Here is a 25,611-nt window from a genome sequence, read left to right as displayed (position 1 = left end):
TGAATAAATAGGCTATAAAAGGCTTATATGCCAACTTTGGTCATCTGCACTTAAATTTTAAACACGACAGGATTTGTAATTTTTTCTGCATAAATTAATAATTTCTATATACTTTGGAAACTCAAATGAAATATTTTAATACACTTTCCTCGAGCTCTTTTCTGCAGTTTTCCTGAAATTTTATGTGGGTCCGAGGTGTTATTTGAGTTTAACAGTGATTCTCTAAGTTGCCATTAATTTGATTTGTTTGTGTGTGTGGGGGTGGGGGGGGGGTTTATTTTTATTCTTAACCTATTTAAGGTACGAGTTGAATCTTGTATCTTATTCCAAGAACTTAAGATTGATTGTGACATATGGATGAAAGGTCAAGGTCATTAAAAACCACCACCTCTTTAACTTCTAACCTGTCAACCGAAATAAACTCTGAAAGGTGTTTCTAGATACATGTACATGTACTTCATGTTTCTTTTTACCCTTGGGTCAAGGACAAAGGTTAAGGTCGATTTCAAGTTCATAGGTCAAGGTGATTTTGGTAAATAGCTAATATCAACATTTTATTCAGGTTACCAGTGACCTTGACCTAAGTTTCAAGGTCAAGGGTAAAAAGATCTGCATGCTTCAGTATGTTACATGTCTTGATATTTAGAAGTTCTTAATTCTGCATGAACATCAAACACTCAAGTATACTGTCTTTTAATACATTGTGTGCGGTCGCATGTGCATGCACGTCCATGCATTTACTTTTGATAGTAGTATAATGTAGGCAATCATTATATCTATTCATATTTGAAATTTCACCCTGTATTATTGAGAACCAAGAAAGTTGTAGGCATTTAAAGTTTTAGCCAATCAGATTGCAGCACACGTGCATGTGCGTGCGTTCTTGATTATTCTTATATATCATGCTGTAGATCTTCATAATGTAAGACTATGTTCAAAATTTCAAAGGATTTTGTCAGAAAACAAAATAGATATTTAGACTTTTAGTTTCAGCCAATCGCAGCGAAGGGCACCTGCATGCGCGTGAGATCTTGCTATTTTGACCATGTCATCATTTCTATACTACTATTATATCCTTATATTATGAGTTTCAAAGCATTTTGTCCAATATTTAAAAAGTTACGGCTAAATCTATTATATTGGTCATTTCACGTGTTACACGCGCGCGCACATGCACGCACGTGCGCGCAAAATGACCTTCGTTCCGCACATCTACATAACATACCTAGTGACCCTAAAAAGGTTTCACCTAGATCGGATGAGTAGTTTACGAGAACACTCGCGGACAAAAAAGTACCGGAGAACAAAGAAAAAATTCAGAAAAAGTAAAAACAATATGTTCCCAAACTCCGTTTGGGGAACATAATAAAAACTTTGGCCTAATCTACGAACTACATGTACTGGTGCATTTAAATTTCCCTACATTTCAATACATGTATGAACATACTGTAATGATTTCAGTGCAAAGGTCTTAAAACAATGTAAGCTTATGAATAACTTTACATTTTTTCATAGATATTCGTTATTAAAATATTCAAAATATTCAAACATTTATATTGCAATAAGGACATTGTAGACTAGACAAAATTATTCAATAAAAACAATTTGATACACAAAAATATGCTTTCAATTTTGACTTGTTTCAAACCAGGACAAAATCTTGCTATTTCTTTGAATTTTGAGGCATTACCTTTTATAACACTTTTTTATATAATTTTGATAAAACATTCTAGTTCAAGAACCTTAACTACTATTTGCACATGTGGTATCTACTATATGACGATTAAAAAAGCTAAACTTCCAGCAAAATAAAAAATACATTTGCGCACCATTTGCTATATATTGTTCTAGCTGAAATTTCTCGCTAATACTTAGAACAGGGCAAAGTGTAAATTACATTTCAAGCTTGTTTGTTTTAACTATAGCATAAACTACCTCTAAGTAACTTAAGAAACAATAAAAATTCAATCAGACAGGAGTATCAAAACAAAACAACATAGAATTAAAAAGAATAAATATTGCATTTAAATTACAGTGTAGTACTTAAAGAGAAAAGATTCACATGCCATTACCCATACTTGTATGAAAATAAAATACTGAAAAAAAATTTAAATATTGTACCTCATAATCCAAATCAAGATTTTATCGTTTTGATAGATAAACACCCTCCTTCAAAATGAAAATGTGGGGTTTTCAATTTGTCAGCTTATAGTCAAGTGCTGACAATTAATATCCATAAATAAGAACTCAATGCTTTAATAATATCACCAAAATAATATATGGCACCTTATTGAGAACCTTAATGAAATAAAAAAACTTCATTCCATAGTAAAAAATTATAGGTACATGTATATCAAATATGTCACTTAAAGTTTTACTTTTACACAGCTGATTGTAATTTGTCGACTTTAGCCTAAAAGATCCTCAATTATCCTTTAACTAATCTCGTTTACTTGCTATTTTACAGGGAAAATAAATAAACTACGTAGTTTCAATCAGAGATTGTAAGTGTAGATAAATTCACATGTAAATATCATTTAAAAATCAATGTAGTAATGAAATAGGGAGTCAAAATATAAATGTAAAACCTTCCACACATTTCCTACATCAATCTACACCTCCAGAAGGAAAGTATTCATAATGATAAGGATTATCACTTTTCAAAACTGTCACATTACATGCACCATCCTGACGAACATGCATATTTATCACAAAGCTACACACACTCTCTCTTTCTCTCTCTCTGCAATTTGAACTAAATATCATCTTTGCATCTATGTTTTCCATACCAGACTCGACACAATTTTAAATAAAACATTTTAAAAAAGAGAAAAAAAATATCAGAAAAATATTGTAACATCATTGGATCTGCATTTACTTGTGTGATGATGGTACCCTTGGCCTGGATTTGGATTAGACATAATACTATGACCAGCAGCCTGGGTCATGACCACTTAGGGTCGTATCCTTTCCAGTTTGGGGGTGGGGACAGGTAGATCCTCTGACCCCGGTACATAAAACTGACCACACCATTATAGGCCACTCTCGGGACTCCAGCCTGTAGTAAATAACAATTGTGTAAAAAATGATGCAATAAATTAAATTTTAAAAATAACCTTCCAAAGAATTAATTATTTAAAAAAGTCACAAATATCAACAAGAACAAGAGGCCCAGGGGCCACAGCGCTCACCTAAGCACATCAGGCTTGAATTTACTCCCCCCCCCTCCAGGCGTTCATCATTTGAACAAACTAGAATCTACACTACCTGAGGATGATTCCATATAAATATCACTAATCATAGCTTTGAAGTACTTGTAAAGAAGATTTTAAAAGATTCCCTATATATCCCTATGTAAAACTTGGGTCGGCCATTTTGGCCCCACCCTAGCCCCGGGGTCATGATTTGAACAAACTTAAATCTCCTCTACCGGAGGATGATTCCACATGAGTTTCATCTTTCCTTGCCCAGTGGTTCTGGAGAAGAAGATTTTTAAAGATTTTTCCTATATATTCCTATATAAAACTTGGGTCGGCCATTTTGGCCCCACCCTAGCCCCAAGGTCATGATTTGAACAAACTTGAATCTGCACTACCTGAGGATGATTCCACATGAATTTCATCTTTCCTGGCCCAGTGGTTCAGGAGAAGAAGATTTTTAAAGATTTTTCATATATATTCCTCTGTAAAACTTGGGTCGGCCATTTTGGCCCCACCCTTGCCCCAGAGGTCATGATTTGAACAAACTTGTATCTACACTACCTGAGGATGATTCCACATGAGTTTCATCTTTCCTGTCCTAGTGGTTCTGGAGAAGAAGATTTTTAAAGATTTTTCATATATATTCCTATGTAAAACTAGGGTCGGCCATTTTGGCCCCACCCTAGCCCCGGGGGTCATGATTTGAACAAACTTGAATCTACACTACCTGAGGATGATTCCACATGAGTTTCATTTTTCCTGGCCCAGTGGTTCTGGAGAAGAAGATTTTTAAAAATTTTTCCTATATATTCCTATGTAAAACTTGGGTCGGCCATTTTGGCCCCACCTTTGCCCCAGGGGTCATGATTTGAACAAATTTAAATCTCCTCTACCTGAGGATGATTCCACATGAGTTGCATCTTTCCTGGCCCAGTGGTTCTGGAGAAGAAGATTTTTAAAGATTTTTCCTATATATTCCTATGTAAAACTTGGGTCGGCCATTTTGGCCCCACCCTAGCCCCGGGGGTCATGATTTGAACAAACTTAAATCTCCTCTACCTGAGGATGATTCCACATGAGTTTCATCTTCCCTGGCCCAGTGGTTCTGGAGAAGAAGATTTTTAAAGATTTTTTCCTATATATTCCTATGTAAAACTTGGGTCGGCCATTTTGGCCCCACCCTAGCCCCGGGGGTCATGATTTGAACAAACTTAAATTCACACTACCTGAGGATGATTCCACATAAGTTTCATCTTTCCTGGCCCAGTGGTTCTGGAGAAGAAGATTTTTAAAGAATTTTCCTATATATTCCTCTGTAAAACTTGGGTCGGCCATTTTGGCCCCACCCTTGCCCCAGGGGTCATGATTTGAACAAACTTGTATCTACACTACCTGAGGATGATTCCACATGAGTTTCATCTTTCCTGTCCTAGTGGTTCTGGAGAAGAAGATTTTTAAAGATTTTTCATATATATTCCTATGTAAAACTAGGGTCGGCCATTTTGGCCCCACCCTTGCCCCGGGGGTCATGAATTGAACAAACTTGAATCTACACTACCTGAGGATGATTCCACATGAGTTTCATCTTTCCTGGCCCAGTGGTTCTGGAGAAGAAGATTTTTAAAGATTTTTCATATATATTCCTATGTAAAACTTGGGTTGGCCATTTTGGCCCCACCTTTGCCCCAGGGGTCATGATTTGAACAAATTTAAATCTCCTCTACCTGAGGATGATTCCACATGAGTTTCATCTTTCCTGGCCCAGTGGTTCTGGAGAAGAAGATTTTTAAAGATTTTTCCCATATATTCCTATGTAAAACTTGGGTCGGCCATTTTGGCCCCACCCTAGCCCCGGGGGTCATGATTTGAACAAACTTAAATCTGCTCTACCTGAGGATGATTCCACATGAGTTTCATTTTTCCTGGCCCAGTGGTTCTGGAGAAGATTTTTTAAGATTTTTCCTATATATTCCTATGTAAAACTTGGGTCGGCCATTTTGGCCCCACCCTTGCCCCGGGGGTCATGATTTGAACAAACTTAAATTCACACTAGATGATTCCACATAAGTTTCATCTTTCCTGGCCCAGCGGTTCTGGAGAAGAAGATTTTCTTAAAATGCCATTAATTTTTAACAAATTCATGATTATCTCCCCTTGGAAAAGGGCGTGGCCCTTCATTTGAACAAACTTGAATCCCCTTCACCTAAGGATACTTTGTGCCAAGTTTGGTTGAAATTGGCCCAGTGGTTCTTGAGAAGAAGATGAAAATGTGAAAAGTTTACGACGACAACGACAACAACGACAGTGACGACAGACAACGGACAAATTTTGATCAGAAAAGCTCACTTGAGCCTTCGGCTCAGGTGAGCTAAAAAACTATGAAGATATTGGAATCATTGTCTCAGGCCTATACAACTACACAGGTACATGTATATGGCAATGCATATATTCCTAACAAGTATGTAAGAAGTTTCCTCATCCGGTTTATCAATTCACATGAAATACACAAAAATTTTCATTGGTGAACTTCATTTTATTTTCTGAACGAATTCCATAACACATTTATGAGCGTTTGGTAGGCATTCCTACATTCTATTCTGTTTTTTTTTTAAATTGGGGTATAGTAAATCACATTACCTTAAAGTCATCCATAATACCCAGTTTCTTAGCTGTGGATTTGAATTCTTCTTTGGTAGAGTATAAAATTTTTAAGGCCTTTAGGTTTGACTTATGACCTGCCATGGCCTCTGCTACTGTCACCTCTGGTGTCTCTTTCACCAGTTTTGTAAAATAGGCATCATATTTATCCTGAAAATACCCAAGAAATTTCTGATTTACCTTTATTTTAATTAATGCGAAATGGAAACTTTGTCACTTCTTATGTCTCTTTCATGAACTTGGATAAGTATTTAGAATATTTTCTTGAAAATATCCAAAAATTATCTAAACTTATCTAAATATCCATCATATTTATCCTGAAGATATCCAAAAATTTTCTAAATGTATCTTAATTAGTGGTAAATGGAAGCTTTGTCACTTCTAATGTCTCTTAAGTAAGCAGAATATTTTCCTGAAAATTTCCAAAAGTTATCTTATCTCAAATGCATCATGTTTATCCTGAAAATATCCAAAAAATATCGTAATTTACTGAAACTGTGCTTCTTATTTATCTGAAAAATTATCTAATTTTATCTAAAATATGCATCATAATTATCCTAAAATGTATACCAAAATTATCTCAATTCATCCACATTACTGATTTGGAAGAAACTTTCTATATTTCTAAAAACAAGAAACTTCTACTGCAAAATTTTATTGTTCAGAAAAAATGATTTACCTTCATTAGGTATGTAAGATCTTTCTTTGTGAAAGGCACAAATTTGTTATTCAATTTTATAAATTTGAGATGTTTTTCATAAAACAGCCCCCTGCAAAATAAAACATTTATTGTAATAAAACATCTACATTCAAGTATACATGTATCACTTGTATCTTTTTTTTTTACCCATGGAGTGCATTCAATGTAGCCGTGAAAAATTAAACTTCTTGAAACATGTTCTGTATTTATATACCTTGGTAATTTACAGTAAAATTTAAGTTTATCCAACATTGATATCTCAAATACAATGGATATGTCAAAGTGAGTTGCAGTATTAACACTCTCTTTCTCTTTGATTTTTAACATCAATTTTTTAAATCCTAAGATATTAGGTTTTTTGAGGATCCATAGAGTTTAAGATAGAGAGGTTTGACTAAATATGAATGGTGGAGCCTCCTAAAGCTAATACTCTGGATGTACCAGCTTGTGGAAAATAATTTATATTTTAATGTTTTATTTATCAAAAAGCTTCATTAATCCAAACATTTTGTTCAGAAACACAATTGTATCGACATGTAATGTACATCTCCACTTCATAAGATTATCGTTTGCTTAACTGTAATTGTAGGTTGTCCCTATGACCCGGTAGCCAGGTAATATTCCCGCCTATAATGATGTAATGCCCCGGCTATTTTGGTATTCCTCCTAAACTTCCTATTAAGGTAGGAACCCAAGATACCTTTTACTTTTTCAATGCTCCCTTTTTATTTCATTTTTAGGGACATTCCTTTTTTTTTTTTTTTTTTTTTTTTTTTTTTTTTTTTTTTTTGGGACATTCTTCCTATTGTCATCATCCTTTGTTGTATATGTCTGGACTTTTTGACTTACTTGCTGACCCCTTTCTTGCCGAAGGTGCTGGTCCTGCAGATTTCGGGTCTGATACAGGCCCGCCCCTTCCTCTGGTCAGGATGCCTCATCCAATCATCCCAAAATCTACCAAAACAAAAGGTCAATAGGTCAACCCATAACATTCCTAAAATCATCTTTTGAAAACTCAAAGGATTTACAGTACTTTGTTTTATATACAAGTAATAGCTTTTCAAAAAAGCTTGCCAGACTTATGCAATCAATATCTATAGAACCTATGATCATGATAAGTTGAATATATATAAACGTTTACATTGGGGTGAGGGGTAATTATTTCATTGGAGTAAATTATGAAGACGTCGAACAAAAGATCATGCATTAATTTTAAGTTGTTTGCTACTTATGAAAGCAATGGAGAGCCTCGTTTTTGAAAGTGGGGGCAGCTAGAGAATTTTTTTTCACTCATATGCAAAAAAAAAGAATATGCCCAAAGTTGAAAATTTTATTTCAGGGAGGGGGGGGGGGGGTGTTGTAGTGACCAACTTTTTTTCAGTGTCAAGTTCTTTCTGTACCAATTTTTTTTTAGTATTAAATACTGCATTTCGCTTTAATAAAGGAAAAGGAAGAGTGAGATTTTATTTAAAAGGTATATTTTGTATGTATTAAAAATTGGTTTTGATCTGTTTTTCATTTGTTGTGTAAGGACGCCTGTGGAGCGTTACAAATACTTGGAACTCAGGACCAATGAGCAGTTTCATGTAATCTTTTTCGTGCTAACACCTATGCCCTATCCTAAGGACCGATCTCCACGTCTTGCAGTGGATTCGAACACGCGACCTAAAGCTCAGCTCCTCATTCCGCAACGCTATAAATGGTTTTAGAAGATGAAGTAATTAAATAAGGGAAATGAACTAATGATTTAATGTATGCTGGAAAGCCGTGCCTATGTAAAGGTTATATATTAATTTTAAAATTAAAATTTAGAATTAGATTCAACTGCATAGACTACCAGGAAGACAGCTGAGAATATGAAAACTACAAGAAATAAATGAATCGTTATGATTAACATTCAGAATATGTTTAAGCACTAGACTGTTGGGCATGCCAGAGCATCAACGATTGTTGGAAACAGCCCGTTATGCAGCATAAATGACCCAACGAACTTGACGGTAATTCCTTATATTCCTCAATCCTGGAATATGAGGGACACTTTCCTATTTTCTGTGTTCATAGGTTCATAGGAGTAAGAATTTTATCTCTGAAAACGGGGGGGGGGGGGGGGGGGGGGGGGGGGGGGGGGGGGGGGGGGGGTGCGAGATATGAGCAGAAATATGAGCAGAAATATTATGTATATTTGGCTAGTTTTCCTCGTAAGAACTCTTTTTCCGTTTCGTTTTATTTACTTTAAATGGTGTAACTTTTAACTTCTTTCACAATATCACCGATATGTTTTTTTCCCCAAAGTTCGATATTCCGATGAAAAGAACAGACTTGAAGTTTTCATTTCCATTCAGTGCAGTAGAATCATCCAGGAAAAGGGCGCGAAGATATACACGTGACATTTGGCGCAAAATGATTGTGACACCCCTTACTTAGAAGACAAATGGACTCATCCAATAGTACAGAAACACAGAAAAAAGGTCAAACGGACATGTCCGTATATGAAATCGCATGAAATAAACAGCTGCATGCAAAAAAACTAAAGGAAATAAACACATGAATATATTGTATCAGTAAGACAGTTATTTTTTTCTGCTAAATGCTTTGTTGAAACGGAGATAACAAATTCCAGTGATAATCAGCATGCACAAGATTTTTCTGGCTAACTGTGACCTCTTCTCTTCGCACCTCGGAAATATCAATCCTTATACAGCCTATACAGGCAATAAAATATTTTTTCTGTTAACATGTACAGCCTTCTGTAAACAATTTACAATCATGAATGTTAAAAATAAAAACCATCCACTCATCATAATTTTAATTTTCCCAAAAATATGGATGAAAATTTATGATTTTTTAACTACAGACTTAAAAGACCAAGTACAAAAATATGAAATAGATCTTGTAAATTCAGAACTTTTTAGGTTATACTTTACAGGTAATACATACGCATTTGGCCATTTGGGTCCAAGTTCCAGCCAGGTGGACTTCTCCATCATCCAGCCAAGACCAGGGAAAAAATCTGTTCTGTATAATAATTCTACAAAACACAAAGTAAAAAGCATGTACATACAACTACAATAAGTATATCTCTGAAAATGTAGATCTCTTTGTTGAAAAAAGGATACTATAAACACTATTATAGTGAAAGTGCCAGGGATGCCCAGCTTTGATTCAATTTAATTGTTTGTGTACCCATCAAGTTCATTCATCAAAATTCCCTATCTATCAACTTTGGCACAGATATTAATGCGCTAATTAATAAATACCTCTAAGAAATTATCTATATACATTACACAGCATTGACATATTATAAGCAAAAATTTGTGATTACACCAACAACTACTTTCCATTTGATTGTGCTTAATTTTGAATAAGCCAACTGAAGGACAGGTTCAGTACTCTTCCATACCTGCATCATCGGACACCATCTCCACTTTTCCATTATCGTTCCAGGCTGACACACACCACAGGCTGGGATCCTGATGCAGGATAGGGAATGTCGCAGAAAAATACTCATAAAAATCAGGGGATATATCTAAGTCATCTACCGATAAAAAGAGAGATTGTTTAGTATCAGTGTTGAAAATGAAAAATGAAACGTTCTTGAGTTTTATATTCAGAAAATTCTAAGAGCAAATTAAAGTCATATTGAAATACATATAAACATGTGCAAAGAAAGATAAATTTCAAATTTATTTAGTATATATAGAAAGGAGAGTTTGATAAAGTTTAAGTATAGTTGATCAAAGTATAAGTAAAAAAATTTCTTGAAAATATTTTAATTGTGAGTTCTCTTACTGTCCCCCACAGATTTTGTAACTAAAACTCATCTGAACATAAAACACATTACTGTGAAATCACTAATTTTCGTGGGGGTTTAATTTTCGTTGTTTTCATGGTTTGAAGAGACCCACGAATTTATGTTCACAACGAAATGTAAATTTTCATATACACAACTACTGAAAAATTCTTCATCGACGAAATCAAATCCCCACGAACCAATATTTTTTCCTCAAACCACGAATATTTGACCCCACGAAAGTATGTGATTTTACAGTATCTTGAATGGCCTTTATTCTATAAATCTATTTCATACCTTCTACGATGATCACAGCAGAATGATTATAGGTGTGGAACACCTGATTGAGCGCCCATTTGTAGTGCCGACTCAGCTTGTAGTAACCCTGGAACTTCTTCTGGGGCCAGGGAAGGTGAATATCACTTGTATTGGGGTGCTGTGAATGAAAAACATGATACTTGAATGAATAATTAAGATTTAAATGTGGGTGCTGTGAATGAAAAATAGTTGAATAAGACTTAAATCTGGGCATACATGCCAACTTTTGAAAATTCCCATGGGGGATTTAGCGCGTGACGACAATTTTTGGAGCTCTAAATTCACGACATTTTGTCGTGAAATTAAATGATAATGAAATGATCTTTTTTTGAATTTGTAATATTTGATATCACTTATTAATACAACTTAAGGATTAATTTAACACAAAAAATTAATGAAATTTTTTTTTTTAAATGGGTTTTTTCTTCCAAAATTGAAATATTTTTGATAAAATAAGTGCCCCTCTCATTAAAACATGTTTTTTTTTCTACCAGGACACATAATTCAGTGAAAAATTGAAAATTGTACAACTTTTAAATCATTTTTTTCCAAAGGCTAAAAAATATGAGGTTTTTATACTGTAAAGTCCTGTTTCTGGAAACATTTTTGAGATTTTTAATTTATATTTCAATTAATTAGAAATTCTAATAAGGTATTAAATTTACTGAAATTTATACCACCTATCCAAAGGAGAATTTTTTTTTTTAAACATGTTAAAGTCATGAAATTTGTCAGGCTTGACATGTGGGTATTTCCTTAATTAAGTCATGCACATACCTATAAAATATTACTTTTGGGAGAAGGAAGGGAAAACAAGTTCTAATTGACATACACTTGATTGTTTCATCTTAATTTCATAATATTTTAACTGGCAAACTTTACAATATTTTTCATTATAGGTAGATAAAATCAGCAGCTATGCTTTATAGTTTTCTACTTTCGTTTTCAAAACACGATCTCTTTGGATTCCGATTTTATAGTTTGATTAGTATTTCATTGTCTTTAATTTATGTTTTTAATAAAATGACTAACAATTAACACGTTAATCTATGTGTTTCACCTTGCATTACCCTTAAAACTGACAAGATAATTCCCTAATTGCCCCAAGCTATAAGCTACTCGTACCTGGACAACAGTGCGTGCGTTCGAGCGTGAAGTGATTTCCTGTGGCTAAGTAACATTGTTAAATAAACATTGAAACTTATCTGAGTGCATTGAATAAACAAGTTTGACATTGTTATCCCGATTGTCAAAAATCAGCGGTAGGGAATCTTTTATAATCGGAAATTTTGGTGATTTTTTTCAAATCGGGAAATTAGGGCAATTTTTCTTTCACGATCGGGAAAGCGGGATGAAAGGGTAAAATCGGGAGGATCCCGCCTAAATCGGGAAAGTTGGCATGTATGTCTGGGTGCTGTGAATGAAAAATAACTGAATATAATGGGTTTAATTTTGGGTGATGTGAATGAAAATACTTACACATAGCGTATTTGATTAGTTATAACCTTAATATGCTGAATTCCATGATCCACCTTAGCGTATTTGATTAGTTATTACCTTAATATGCTGAACTCCGTGATCCACCACGTAACGTTGTATGACATCAGCAGTTGGTTTATGTCCACAGTCTTGACTTACAATGATTGGAAATTTGTCTTTATTTGGTCTGTATCTAAATACAGATATTTGAAATGCATTAATTTATATACCGGTAAAGACTACGAAGTCAACATTGATTTATAGTAAAAACAAACTAAATCAAAGTGTCAGGAATGGACAATTTTGCTTTGTAATAAATGTACGGTAATTTGGTAAATTTGTTAGCTTCATAATATAAGCTCACTTCGCTATAAGCGTAAAGTGAACTTCAGTAAATTTTGAGTGAATTTACACTTAATAAAATATAAAGCTTATTAGATATTAAATACCTATTTACAAATAAATACCACAAATAAATTAAAACATTTCGATTTTAATTTGCTAAACAAGTTAGGTATGTGATAAAGTGGAAGTTATTAAAAGTTTAAAATTTACTGTGCAGTTGAAAGTATAATCAATCAAAGATTTTCCAAGAGTTATTGCCCTTTGAATGTGTTGTGAATGTAATGGTATAAATATTGAAACGTTTTGAGATAGTGATTTTTTTTGTAAAGGGAATGTGCTTTTCTTAATATTGTCCACAAATTTTGTTACTGCTATTCTATAAATTTACAGTGTTTAATGTCTCCATGGAATGAAAAGAACCAAATCATAAACCATCTTGTTCAATTAAACAAGAGCCAGTTTCCATCAAATTAAATGCATTTTTTAAAAACATTAATATATTGAATGAATGAGCCAACTGTATGTAAATAAAAAATGTTAGTGTAAAAAGAAAATACATAGGATGGAACTATACACCATAGTTTTTTCATCAACTGAATGGTGACCAAAATTTCTGGAAAAGTCAAAGACTCTTCAGGTGACTCCACCTTTTGGTGGCCTTTCAGTAGATAAATAGCAGAGTTTTATTGTAAGCTATATATACTCTGTACAGACTTACTTGAGGAGGAGATCAAGGCTACGACTGACCGTCGTCCGATCACAGGCGATGAGGAGGATGGGGAGGATAATTTTGTCAACGTTTAACGGAACAGGTGTAGTCGTCTTATGGATTTCTCTGTCAAGTTTCTCTATAAAAAAAATATTTTAAATTTAAATCTGAAATTTATTTACATATACTTAGAAATTAAAGCTATTTCATGTAGATTTTAAGCTTTCTTCAATAAGCTTGTATTTTATCTCTTGACATTAAAAAGAAAATTTTGAAGTTTTTTTAATATAACTGTTACATGTGTAGGGTATGACAAATTGTAAGACACAAACATGCTCTATAATTGTTGTATAAGTTGATGTTTCATTAAGAAACTTTCTCTGGAATGTGTCTGAAATATGAAGTCCCCAAGGACACGTACACCAATGACATTCAAAGTTGACCACACTGAAGAAAACACCATCATGACATGCACTTAGGTGATAACCAATTTTGGGAGAAATTTATCTTTAGTTAACATGTTTAACTCAGTATAACTCTTAATAATGATTGTCTGATATTATACAACAAACTGTAACCTTGGTAATGGCATGCAACAGTAACACTCACCAATAGAATGCCCTCTAGCCTATAACTGTGCATAATGATTACATGCTGACTGAAAGATCCTATACGTGAAACATCAACCTTTCACTGCACCACAAAAAGATATATTTTTATTGAGCTTGTCTAAACTAGCAATCACAATTTCATCAGTAGTTTGGACTTAAGTTGGTGTCAACATGTTTATACTTGCATCAAAGAGAACAAACTGATGTAACTTTTGATCAGCTAGAGCAATTGTAAGCAAATAAAAAATCATGATTTCTTCAACATTTTATCAATGCGAAAACTGTATAGTAACGCATGCGAGCTGTTTTAATTTTTTAGGGAAGAGTTTAAAGAAATTATGACAATCTTTCGTTTGTCATCGATTATATCAAACATCCAAAAGTCCTGACTATCGGTGAAATTGTCCTATTTCATACAATACATTCCAATGTGCCAAGACTGATTTTCAGTTCAAACGCCTCACCTGCTAATTTTTGCTCTCGAAACTTACGTAGCTGTTGCAGCAGTTCCGAATTTTGCGAGAGCTGTCGATGGATGTCACCTTGGAGACCTCTAAGCTGGTCTTCTACAGAGCCAGAACCAGTCTAGAAATAGGTCAAACACTCTTAAATCAACGGAAAGCTACACCATTACAGAACAAATAATTTTCCCCAAATTTAAAACTATTCAATTTTGAGCATGGTAAACACATGGTAAAAGTAATAATTTACAGATGTGTTAATTTTTTGAAGTCAATTGCTAGGTAACACTAAAAAATATATATGAAATTAACAAAATATGATTTGTATATCGATTTCACTATCAAACCTGAGAAGATATAACCTCATCAATTGATTGAGACAGCAAAGAAAGTTAATTTTGTACATCAGTACATTGCAGTACACCTACATATTTAAATCAAAAAGGCAAAGATAACAGTGATCAATATCTTATATTGATTCATTCATGCCATGCACTGGGATGTGGTTCCAGACCATTAAGATTGGAAGATAAAATGTACATTTTGTAGAAATCGATTAAAAAATAATTAATACAGTGTGCGCCAAAAGGACTAGCCCGATGCCCGAACACTAGTAAAAATTCGATCGGGCTAGTAGAATGTAGGTCAGCACTAGCCCAATCCGTCTAGTGAAAAGTTGCATGCATTTTACATTTATTTGTTGATAAATCTTTAAAAGTAATAAAATAAGTATAAGAATTCTTATTGTTTCCTTTCTTTTTACATGTGCGTGGGTTTCTTTTGTTTAAGCGTGTCGAGAACTTTCAGCAATCGGTCTTCTCTGTACAGTTTGGGTTTATAAAATACACATCAGCATTTACTTCCGGTTATGGCTGCGTTATGTCTATCAATATGAATTTCGACTGGTTTAAGCGAGACAATAAAGAAACAAAGCGCCCACAGAATGTGACAGAAGTTAAAAAGAAATATGAAGTAAAAAGGATTCATAGTTATGTATTCATGTTGTAAAGTATGTGGGCTAGCAAAATCTGATTCGGGCTAGTAATTGTTCTTCATTACTAGCCCGATTGGGCTAGTGCTGAAAAAAGTTTTTCGCGCACACTGTTAATAATCTCTATACACATGATACCAGGATACATTTTGTTTTACTAGGTTTAAGTAAGGCCAAAAAAAATAATAGTCTTGTTTCCTGCTACCAGCCTGAAAAAAATAGGGTAGGTAAAGCCATAAAAAATTGAAATCTTGGTTCTCAGGCCCGCGCGCATCCGTTTTGAGGTAGCCGCATTGCCGATTTTATTGTATTTTTGATAAAATAAAAAGTTGGTAATGCGCAGACCAATCCGGGAAAAAAAATTCCGACCTCATTTGTTTCGTAGTTTAGTATGCAAATATTACTTCCGGTAGCCATTTACAATGAGATTTTGGCTACTTCGTTTGAAAATACATTCGAGGACATTACCTACGATGTTTACACGCTGTTAAGCAATGGATAAAGCAGAAATTTTGACCAGAAATGGAAAGTATATCTGTAATTAAAAAAAATTATCTTTATGTTAAAGAAAATTCAGAAATTAAAATAAAAAAAATACCTCCCTCATCTATACTTTATTGCCAATAAAATGAAAAATAAAATGCCACCCTCCCGCATCTGTTTTGGAGAAAATTGGCCTGAGAACCATGGAATTAATTTTTGATAGCCTAGGTAGGAAAATTATTTTATTTTTCTTTTTTATTTTATTTTTTACAACTGTGTTTCTTTGGATATGAATTAATACAAGATCAAATTAAACATGCCATATAGGTCAATATTGCCTTTTAAAATTAAATTTTATGTCTTTTGAAGCACAACTCAAGTGGTATTTTATGAAAGTCCATATTTAAAACAAAGAGTTTTATGAAATACCAATTGAGTATATATTTTTTTCAGTTTTGGAACATGAAATTCCAAAAATTCCTGATTTTTTCCCCCAAAACTTAAAAAAAAACTTTAGGGTCAGGTGCAAAAAAATAGGGTAGGTCGGGTAGCAGGAAACAAGACTATTTTTATTTTTGGCCTTATCATTTTCATAAAATGGATCTTCTGCAGAGAAAGGTATCAATATTTCTTTGAGTAATACAATTGGTAGGCACCGTAGCACACATGTAAATATCTAGCCAATGAAGCTTAAAATCCCAAAATAATTTCAAATTGGATGTACGACTCAAATATTTTTTGTAATTATACCTTCCCAGGGTTCTTTGAGACTAGCATATAATACATCAGCAAATTCCAGGTGAGGAAAATCACCACTACAATGGCCACCAAGTGCTTCCTCCTCATTGTTTACATTAGTTCCTGGTCCTAAGTAATTACAGCATGGAAACATGAAGCCCCAAAGGGCCAAATCCTTTCATGGTCCCTTTCTTTCAAACAGCCCTTGTTCATATTGAGAAGAGTCCTTACATTCTGAAAAGAGAGAACACCATACCTAAATGTCAGTAATTATATCACTTAATCTTCCTGCTATATAATTATATAATGTGCATGTTTTTACATGTAGTCAGGGGACTGCAGGAAAGACAAATTCAGTACAATATAAACTGACAAATTAACCTTGGTTTATTCCTAAAGCTGAACATACACCTGTCTCTGTTTTAACAATAATCAAGGGACTTGGAGAGTGAAAGATATAGGGGAGGAACAGCGAAAGTCGGACGCTTTTTCGGACCCTCTCGTATGCACCTTTGGTACGCGCTCCAAACTCGTAACACATTACCGGAAAGTTTTACGTCACATAGAATGATGTTTTTACCCTCTTTCTAACCTTAATTTTCATTGGTTAAAAGCTTTGTAATGCTATAATTCAAAACCAAACACGGAAAGGCAAAGGCTGATAAAGTCGGACAGCGACAGTGAAAGTCGGACATGTAGAATTTAAAGTCGGACACATACTAGTTTCGGCTTTTAAAGTCCTATTTACTTCATTTTTTAGGTGTTTAATCGTAGTGGAGCATGCACAAAGTATCAGGTGGTGGGGGTGGGGGGCTGTCCCCTCACTCCCCCCCCCCCCCAACATTTACTTTACACTATTGAAAATTCAAGTTCATTGAAAGGCTACCTTTTTATTATCCCTAAATCAGGGTAATCTGGTAATATGTATGAATAAAATTCGGTTTTGAAAGATGTAATCAAATGAAACGTATATCCTCCCATCAACCTCCAAAATAGAATTTTCTTTGAGTTTGGACCATTACGCACTCCTTCTTTCTTGTCGTTTTCTTTCTTCACTCAGGTAAGTTGATTTTATTTTTTAATTTTATTTTCTACCCCTCCCCGCTTACAAAAATGATACCAAGTGCCAGGGAAAAAAATTCGTGAACATTTTAAGTTTTTTTACGTATAATATACATATACCGGTACTTAGTAATCGTGTGGATTATTTCGATTTTTCCATTTATATACCAAGAAATTTAAATTGGCATATAGTACATGTATTTTGCGATCTATAATCTATAAACTCATTGGTTATCGTGTGAATAATTTTTTGGGTATAAATTGTCCCCAAAATTAATCCCATTTTATATAAAATGGTTATAGACAGAAAACTATGTACCCCACTATCTTTACATAAGAATTAGTAATCTGTTACTTATTTAATTTTCAAGAAAGAACCCTTTCTTTTTCCTGAATGACAGAATGAGTGATGAGTTATAAACATGAAACTCAAATAAAGCCACGAAAAAAAATACTTTGTTGATTTTTTAAAATAGATTTTCTTTTCTTCTCTTTCTTTCCCCTTCCTTCTTTTATTTTCCTCGGTTTATGTATACAGAAATTTCATTTCTCTGCAATATTATATCAGTCTGTTGCTGTTTTAATGAGATCGTTTTTGCTTTACGTGTTTTTCATTGTTTTTTCTGAAAGAAACAATTTCTATGAGGTAAGTTTTTTTTAATTTCTTCCTTCCAAAAAGTTGCAGCAAATCGGCAGAATTTGATTTACAAAAGCTTAAATTAATATATTAAATACTCTTAAATTGCCAGTAAGTTTAATAAAATTATAATAAATTGTTCTAGTTTTTTAAAATATGACAATTAAAATACAATTTATTCAATATAATGTGCTGTCCGACTTTAAATTCTCCTCTGTCCGACTTTAAATGACCGAGTATGTAAAGTCGGACAGTTTAATTTTCATGGTTTTATAAATAAATATCCATCATAAAGTTATTATTATGGGAATAATTAATATTAATCATGTAAAAGTATGATTTAATTACGAAATATACTGGCAATCACGGAGTACCGACGGCAAACTGAAGATTTCGCCAAGGATAACTAGGTCACTGTCGACAGGTGCGCGCTCGCTGCGCATGCGAATTTTATCCGGATCCGTGAGATGCGTATGTATCCTCTAGTCTAGGTCACCTACACGTTTGTTGCATCGATGCATGGTCTCACACCAAACGTCTAGGAGCATTCCACTATAAATATTTTTACTTCATAACGAGGCTTATCCAGAATTTGATAAAGCCTGTGATTGGTTGAACAAAAATAAACATTTGACAGCAGAGTTTTGGCTGATCTTAGAATCGACTTTCCTTTAAAAAACATCACAGAAAGTATACCTGGAGAAATTAGCAAATAGGTTTGACATATTTGCAGTGCTAGCTACGGGTTATGGGAAGTCACTGTTATACGTTATTTAACCGAAAATAATGCTTGAAGTTGAAGATAAATTACAGTGTGCCGTATTTATATAGGTCATTAGTCATCTGGTACACACAGTGCGTATGCGGGTGTAGGAGTTTGCAGATGACATAATAATCAGTCTAAATGTTAAACTACACACTTTCTAATCACTTGCTGAATTTAAAAAAAAAGAAATGTATAGAATATTTGACAGTATATGCTTATTTACTTTTTAAATTTAATGACTTTCAGTGGAGTCGCCATATAAATTTAGAGTTAACGTTCTTTAACAGCGCCGCCCCGTGGTGAAAATTTTATCTACAGTATGCTCCAAGGCGTTTGAGTGGGGGGTCAAACGACTTGCGTGACCTAGGCTAATGTATCCTCCAGATTTTAGACATTATTTCAAACGTTTTCACGACTACATATGTACGAAACAACCAAAAACATCCTGTAGACGGAGATACTGAAAGAAAAATACACATGACACTAAATTTAGAAACGATTTTATTCTGAAAGAAAAAACTGTCCGACATTCGATGCTGTCCGACTTTAGCTGTTCCTCCCCTAGTATGCATGTACACATTGATAAGCATGATAAGGTTTACAAGTTCATATAAGATGATAAAAATATTCTTCAGCTTTGTGTACTTGCGTTAGATTCCATTTCGAGATTTATTTAACAACTTTGATATTTGAATACTAGAATGATATCCATTATAAATTTAAAATCAGTCCTAGTATTATTAACGCAGAATGTTTACTTGAAAGAATAAAGAACGACTGAGGAAATTCGAACTAATACGACGTGTCACAAGCAGACGAAGATTAGGGGTGTCAGTTTACCTGCCACAAGAAAAACAAAAACTAGACCATCTTCTGCTAAAAATGTCCAAGACATACTTACGTTAAAGAGAAATTACGGCCACATTAATTAATAAGAAGATATTTTAGCTTCCTTTTCCTTACAAAAAGAAGAGTAATCTCGCGTTATCAAGAAACAGAGACTAATAGAGGAAATGAAAACGGTAGGAGTGACATTTTACGGCTTTTTAAGGCTGTTTGCCTTCACCAAAATATATACACTTTCTCCGTCAATATACATAACGTTATTCAATTAATTGTTAATCTAAGTATTTTACGTTTATGACTTTATACATGTAAAACTATAAAGTAAAAATACATTTGTTTGCATCTCAACACACAGCAATTAATATAAAGGGGGGGGGGGGCAGATCGGTCATTCAGGTGTAGTATGCAATGCTACTCTCTTATTTGCCTTAAGGCCGGGTCGTTGTAACAAAAAAAGGGCGGCCTTCTTCACCAGAATTCATTAGACAAGGTATTTATCCTAAATAACAGTTTAAAGAAGCCTACTCGGAAAAGTGGATACCGGGGGTATTACAGCTGAGGAGTTTTCTAAGCGATGCATAAGGAAGGGTGGATATCTTGAGATTGAAGACCTAAACATAATAGTAAACGGAGTCCACAATTTAAGTTACTGAAAGGGCTGAATGTAAACAAAGCTCCAAGACCAGATAACATAACACCAAGGACTCTCAAAGAATTGGCAGATGATGTGGCCCCAATCCCTACTTTGATTTTTAGCCATTCTTATCAAACTGGTGAGATACCAGCTGTATAGAAATCAGCCAAAAATTGCCCCATATACAAAAAGGAAGGAAATATGAGGCAGTGAACTATAGTCCAGTGTCATTATCATGCATCTCCAGCAAGATCTGGAGCACATCGTCACTAGCCACATCATGAACCACCTGATTTCAACAAGATTATATACATACTCCAGTATGGGTTTCGTCGTGGCCTTTCATGCGAAACCCAAATTATTGAGTTCATTGATGACATCACTTTCAATATAGATAAAGGAAAACAGACAGACTGCTTTATTAAGCACTTTTCCAAAACATTTGATAAAGTGAGCCACAGTCTCCTTATCCACAAACTCAACCATTATGGAATAAAAGGAAAGACCAATCAGTGGATCCAAAGCTTCCTTACCAACCGCAGGCAAAGGGTGGTCGTGGATGATGAATTTAATCATCTGAGGAGGTGTCCGTAGACTCGGGTGTTCCCCAAAGTTCGGTCTTTGGACCCAGTCTCTTTCTATTTTATATCTACGACATGCCAGAGGGCCTTCTATTAACTGAACTACTCTTCGCTGCTTATACCGTAGCATACATGACCATCACATCAGAGGCAGATGCAGAGAAGCTGCAGGAAGACTTAAACAAACTACCAATGTGAGAAAATAAGAGGCTCATGAAGTTCCACCCCCCAAAAATGTAATGTGCTAAGCATCACCAGGAATCGTAGAGCCATAAAGAAGAACTACATCCTACATGGCCCCCAATTAGAGCATATTCCTCCTGCAAAATATCTAGGCGTTACAACCTCGTCAGATTTGAAGTGGACTCAACACATAATAACATCACCGCTAAAGCAAACACCACTATTTGCACTATACTGTATAAGGCTCGCAACCGCCAGTATATCAAACAATTTACTTTTTTTAATTCACCTGTAAATAGACTGTCACATTTATTATTTTTTTTTTTAAATTTTTTTTTTAAACATGCGCACACCTGGTGACATAAAAGTCAGCTGACTGACGGAGGCCACTTACTGGTAGAAGTAGAAGTAGAAGCATACCTGTTTAATTAACTGAACTCCAAATGAATTTCACATACTTTTAACGATATTTGCTTTTAAACTCCATTTTACTTATCTTTGTACATGCTGTCGTAGCTAAAATTCTCTTTACACGACATGATCAATTCCCAAGTTACTTGATGTACGCATATGAGGTCATCGGCGGTTGATTTTAATCAAATTGATAGATACAGCATAACAAAATAAAAACATTTTATTTTTGTTAATATTTACACGCTTCTATTCATTTTCTAGAGTTAAATTATCCCTGCGTAGACTCCTAGTCATAATTCGTGACGTGTACATATATGGGAACTTGCTTATTCCCTCATATTGGCATGCTATTGTTTTTTTGATGAGAAGGATATGGAGATAACGAACAGTATTCAATATCAAAGTCCATAGAACAAAACAAAATAGGAGCAGAGCAAACACGGACCTCCGAAACATCAGGTGCCATGGAGGAGTGAGTATCCTCTGCTGACCGGTCACATCCGCCATGTGCTCCTTGTCATGATCGGGAAATAACGAAAATCCGTCGTCAATTCAGTGTATAAATAATGGACTAACAATTAGAATGAAAAACGTCAGTCAGCATTTGACTCAATGATAAATTGTATTTGCTGACAAGGTCATTTTATCGACCATAGGACTTACGAAATGATGACTTTAAACGAGACTACTGATATTCTTGTTTCATTAACTTGCTTGTCAATAATTTACCTCGTTTTAGAAATTGTTCATACGTAGAGCATGATGTTGCGTATCGAATCAACTTAGATATATACACTCCGTATGCAGGTGATGGAGGTATATTGCTACATAAGTAAGGGAAGTTGACGATAGAAAAGTTTTAAAAGTCATCACGTTTATCATAAAGCTTGGTTGTTATATTACCATTAACGTCTTTTTCAAGTGAAATATCCAAGTATGAAACAGATGTGTCAGACTCTGTGGTATCTTTTATCTCAAGCTCACGAGGATATATCGTATCGACGTAGACATAGAAATTAACATTGTTAATTGACAAAACGTCGTTGATATACTAGTATCTAAATGTCGAGTTGAAGGCCACAACAAGTGTTTTCTCCTTTTCACGCATAGGATTTTGCACAAATTCGTATGAATATAAAATGCTAATAACGGAGCGCAATACCCATGGGAATTCTAATAGACTGATGGAATACCTGGTCTCCAAATCCACATTGATATTGGCAATCAGAAACTCAAGTATCTTTTTGATGTCAACTTTAGAGTACTTGTGAGTGCGATCAGAATGTATTTTAACAAAATCATTTTGCACCTGACCAATGACCAGGTAAGTAAATTTACGAGTTCCATCTTTATTGAAAAAGCAGCTGTCAATAATATCGAAAAGCCTGGACTTAAATTTATCGTGGGGAATGGTTGTGTATAAAGTTGAAAAGTCGTAAGTTTTTAAGCTGTTGATTTTGGTAAAATGTTGTGATTTCAAATTGTCCAAAAGTTCTTTGGAATTTTTGAGTATGGACATCTGATTCAAACCACTTGAATATATTGTTTCACAATACTCTTGATTTTGTTTCCTTCACTACTATCAACATCTTAGAAGTAACGAAAGAGGCTTGGTTGAACTATTGTTTATTAGTAAAATGTATATAATGACTATGAAGATATTATAGCTGTAATAGTAATAGTAATATATACTTTGTATTAAATTATTATAATTGTATGCAAAAAGTTTAAATTCTCATGGAGTATTGGTTCATGTGAAATGAATGTGAAAATCATCTCCTTTTTATGCAGTATTGTGTATTATATATATTGAATTATGCATCATTTAATGATTTTATGATGTTCTCAATATTGTTATTATCTATTTTAGGACTATATTACTACTTACGTATATTATCATTGTTAATAAACAGTAGATTTCACAGGCGTTTTAGTTTCTACAGAAACCCTGAAGCCCTGTTACATGTCATTTAACATTCTTTTTTTTTTTTATTTTATTAGGTATACACAGGAAAAAATGACTCATATGATATTCATGAAAATATGTTTTTCATTTGAAAATTATATGAAAAGAATGTAAAAGCAGAAGGTACAGTTTGGGCTTTATTGTGCCCCCCAAAAATTAATGTTCTTAAAAAGTTATGAAATTGGCTAAAACAATAGTTGAGTAGATGAATATGATATATCAGTAAAGACTATGGCGTGAAGGAGTACCATTCTGGAAACATGACGTCATTAATTTGGTACATTTCCAAGTTTAATGCAGAATAGTCTCAGAAAGATCGACTCATTTCTGTGCGTATTTTCATTTAGAAAATAGTGCCTGCCACTGTCGCCCACTTCAATTTTCAGATATATTATGTAAATTGCTATAAAAAATCACATATCTCAAAATCTTTGTGATGTTTATGAAACACTGTGCACTCGGCGGCAACAAAGTTCGAAAAAGATAATTTTAACATATAGATTAAAGTCAAGGTCACAAGGTCATTGACCTTGGTGTCATTTGAAAGAACTTGATAAGTGGAATACGCATTACAAACATGAAGTCTGTAACTCCTATGGTTCAAAAGTTATAGAGAAAGTTCGAAAAAGCTATTTTTATAATTTAGGTTACAGTCAACAAGGTAATAAGGTTATTGACCTTTGTGTCATTTGAAAAAAAAACTTCATTAGTTCAGTATGCACACCAAATATGAAGTCTCTATCTTTCATGGTTCAAAGTTATTGCGAAGATTAAAGTTCACAACAGACAGACAGACAAACAGCTAAACAGACAAACAGAACAAAAACAATATACGTCCCGGTTCTATCGATCCGGGCGCATAAAAATACTTTCACTTTTCATCTTAATTGACCAGCTGACTAACAAAAAAGGTCATGCTTCTTCATTACTTCCTTTAAAAGTTTTCGGGCTTTATATTATGATAAGCATATAGACTTGTAGGCACAATTGAATGGGCATAACTGATAACAAGGTTGATGGTGATAGTGGAAAACTATTATAAGGTTAAGGATGAATAAAAGCAAGTTTGAATTAAGTTTGAAAGGAATATATACATGTAACAATGGTACAATATTACATAACATATGTTGAAAGAAAATAAGAACCTCTTGCAACGGACCTAGTTATCACATTTTTCTGCATTAAATGTTCATAACATTCTGTCGAGCTGATGATTTGTCATATGAGTTTCCATATATTTGTACTTTTTTCAAAAATATATCGATCTTTATCGATTTGTTTCTTTTTAGAACATATATAATGATTTCTGATGTGATTTTTATCAATATCATTCTTAACTGAATTCGAGTCTTTTAATTATAATTGAAAGGCCCTCTTTAGTCGTCTGTGACGGAACTCATATAAACGACAGCATCAAGAATGCTGAATAAAGATACGCGACGATAAGTGCAAACCTAGAAATCGAAACCAACTTAATAAAAAAACTGCATTTTTTTTTTATTATGATAAACATAATTGGATTGGACAGCAGGCACTGCCTATATAAGTCCTTTCCACAATACAAGGTCAAAATCATACATGTACAAGTAAATATTATTAATATAACATTGAAAAATATAAATATATACATGCATATATTCAGTAGAAATGTATATGACAAGGCAAATTAAGGAGAACAAATAAAAAGAGAAATATATGAGCTGATAATATAATTTAAATTTATTTTTTAACATATATGACTGGCAATTATATTAATAATTGTATGAATTTAAAAAAAAAAATGAATAAGAAAACATAAATAGGTTTTGGTTCTGTGATTTGACAATTGAAAAACAAAAGCAGGTAGAATATCATGCAAATCTCTTTGTAGTTGCAATAAATTCTTGAACAAGTTTAAATATTGCAATATTTTGGTTGTATGTAAGATTATTGTCTCCATTTAGAATAAGTTGTAAACATAAAGGCATTGGTAATTGCAAAGTATTAAAGTTTTGTATTAGGCTCTGTCTTTGCATACAGTATTTTGGACAATTCATAAA

At 33.8% G+C, this 25,611-nt stretch overlaps 1 protein-coding gene across 2 annotated transcripts; it reads right to left on the bottom strand.

Annotated features, from left to right (window-relative positions):
- Positions 1–1,385: 1,385 nt before the first annotated feature.
- On the bottom strand, positions 1,386–19,962 carry LOC134249060 (alpha-1,3-mannosyl-glycoprotein 2-beta-N-acetylglucosaminyltransferase-like). Of its 2 annotated transcripts, none has more exons than XM_062731417.1 (12): positions 19,850–19,962; positions 16,496–16,717; positions 14,275–14,395; positions 13,209–13,338; positions 12,224–12,338; positions 10,646–10,784; positions 9,959–10,093; positions 9,496–9,586; positions 7,408–7,512; positions 6,538–6,628; positions 5,838–6,008; positions 1,386–3,058 (listed from the first exon to the last, which is right to left on the bottom strand). In XM_062731417.1, the coding sequence occupies exons 2-12, from the start codon at positions 16,589–16,591 to the stop codon at positions 2,945–2,947; spliced, it is 1,308 nt and encodes a 435-aa protein (XP_062587401.1). In that variant the 5' UTR covers positions 16,592–16,717; positions 19,850–19,962; the 3' UTR covers positions 1,386–2,944. The 2 variants fall into 2 exon arrangements, with proteins under 2 accessions (XP_062587401.1, XP_062587402.1); XM_062731418.1 differs by having other exon boundaries at positions 14,302–14,395.
- Between the last annotated feature and the right edge of the window lie 5,649 nt (positions 19,963–25,611).

This window comes from Saccostrea cucullata, unplaced genomic scaffold (genome assembly GCF_032062105.1).
Source record: "Saccostrea cucullata isolate Sc308-1 unplaced genomic scaffold, CSIRO_AGI_Scuc_v1 ctg1861, whole genome shotgun sequence".
NCBI lineage: Eukaryota > Metazoa > Mollusca > Bivalvia > Ostreida > Ostreidae > Saccostrea > Saccostrea cuccullata.
The sequence above is the reverse complement of the archived record's forward strand: the minus strand, read 5'-3'. Positions and strand labels throughout refer to the sequence as shown.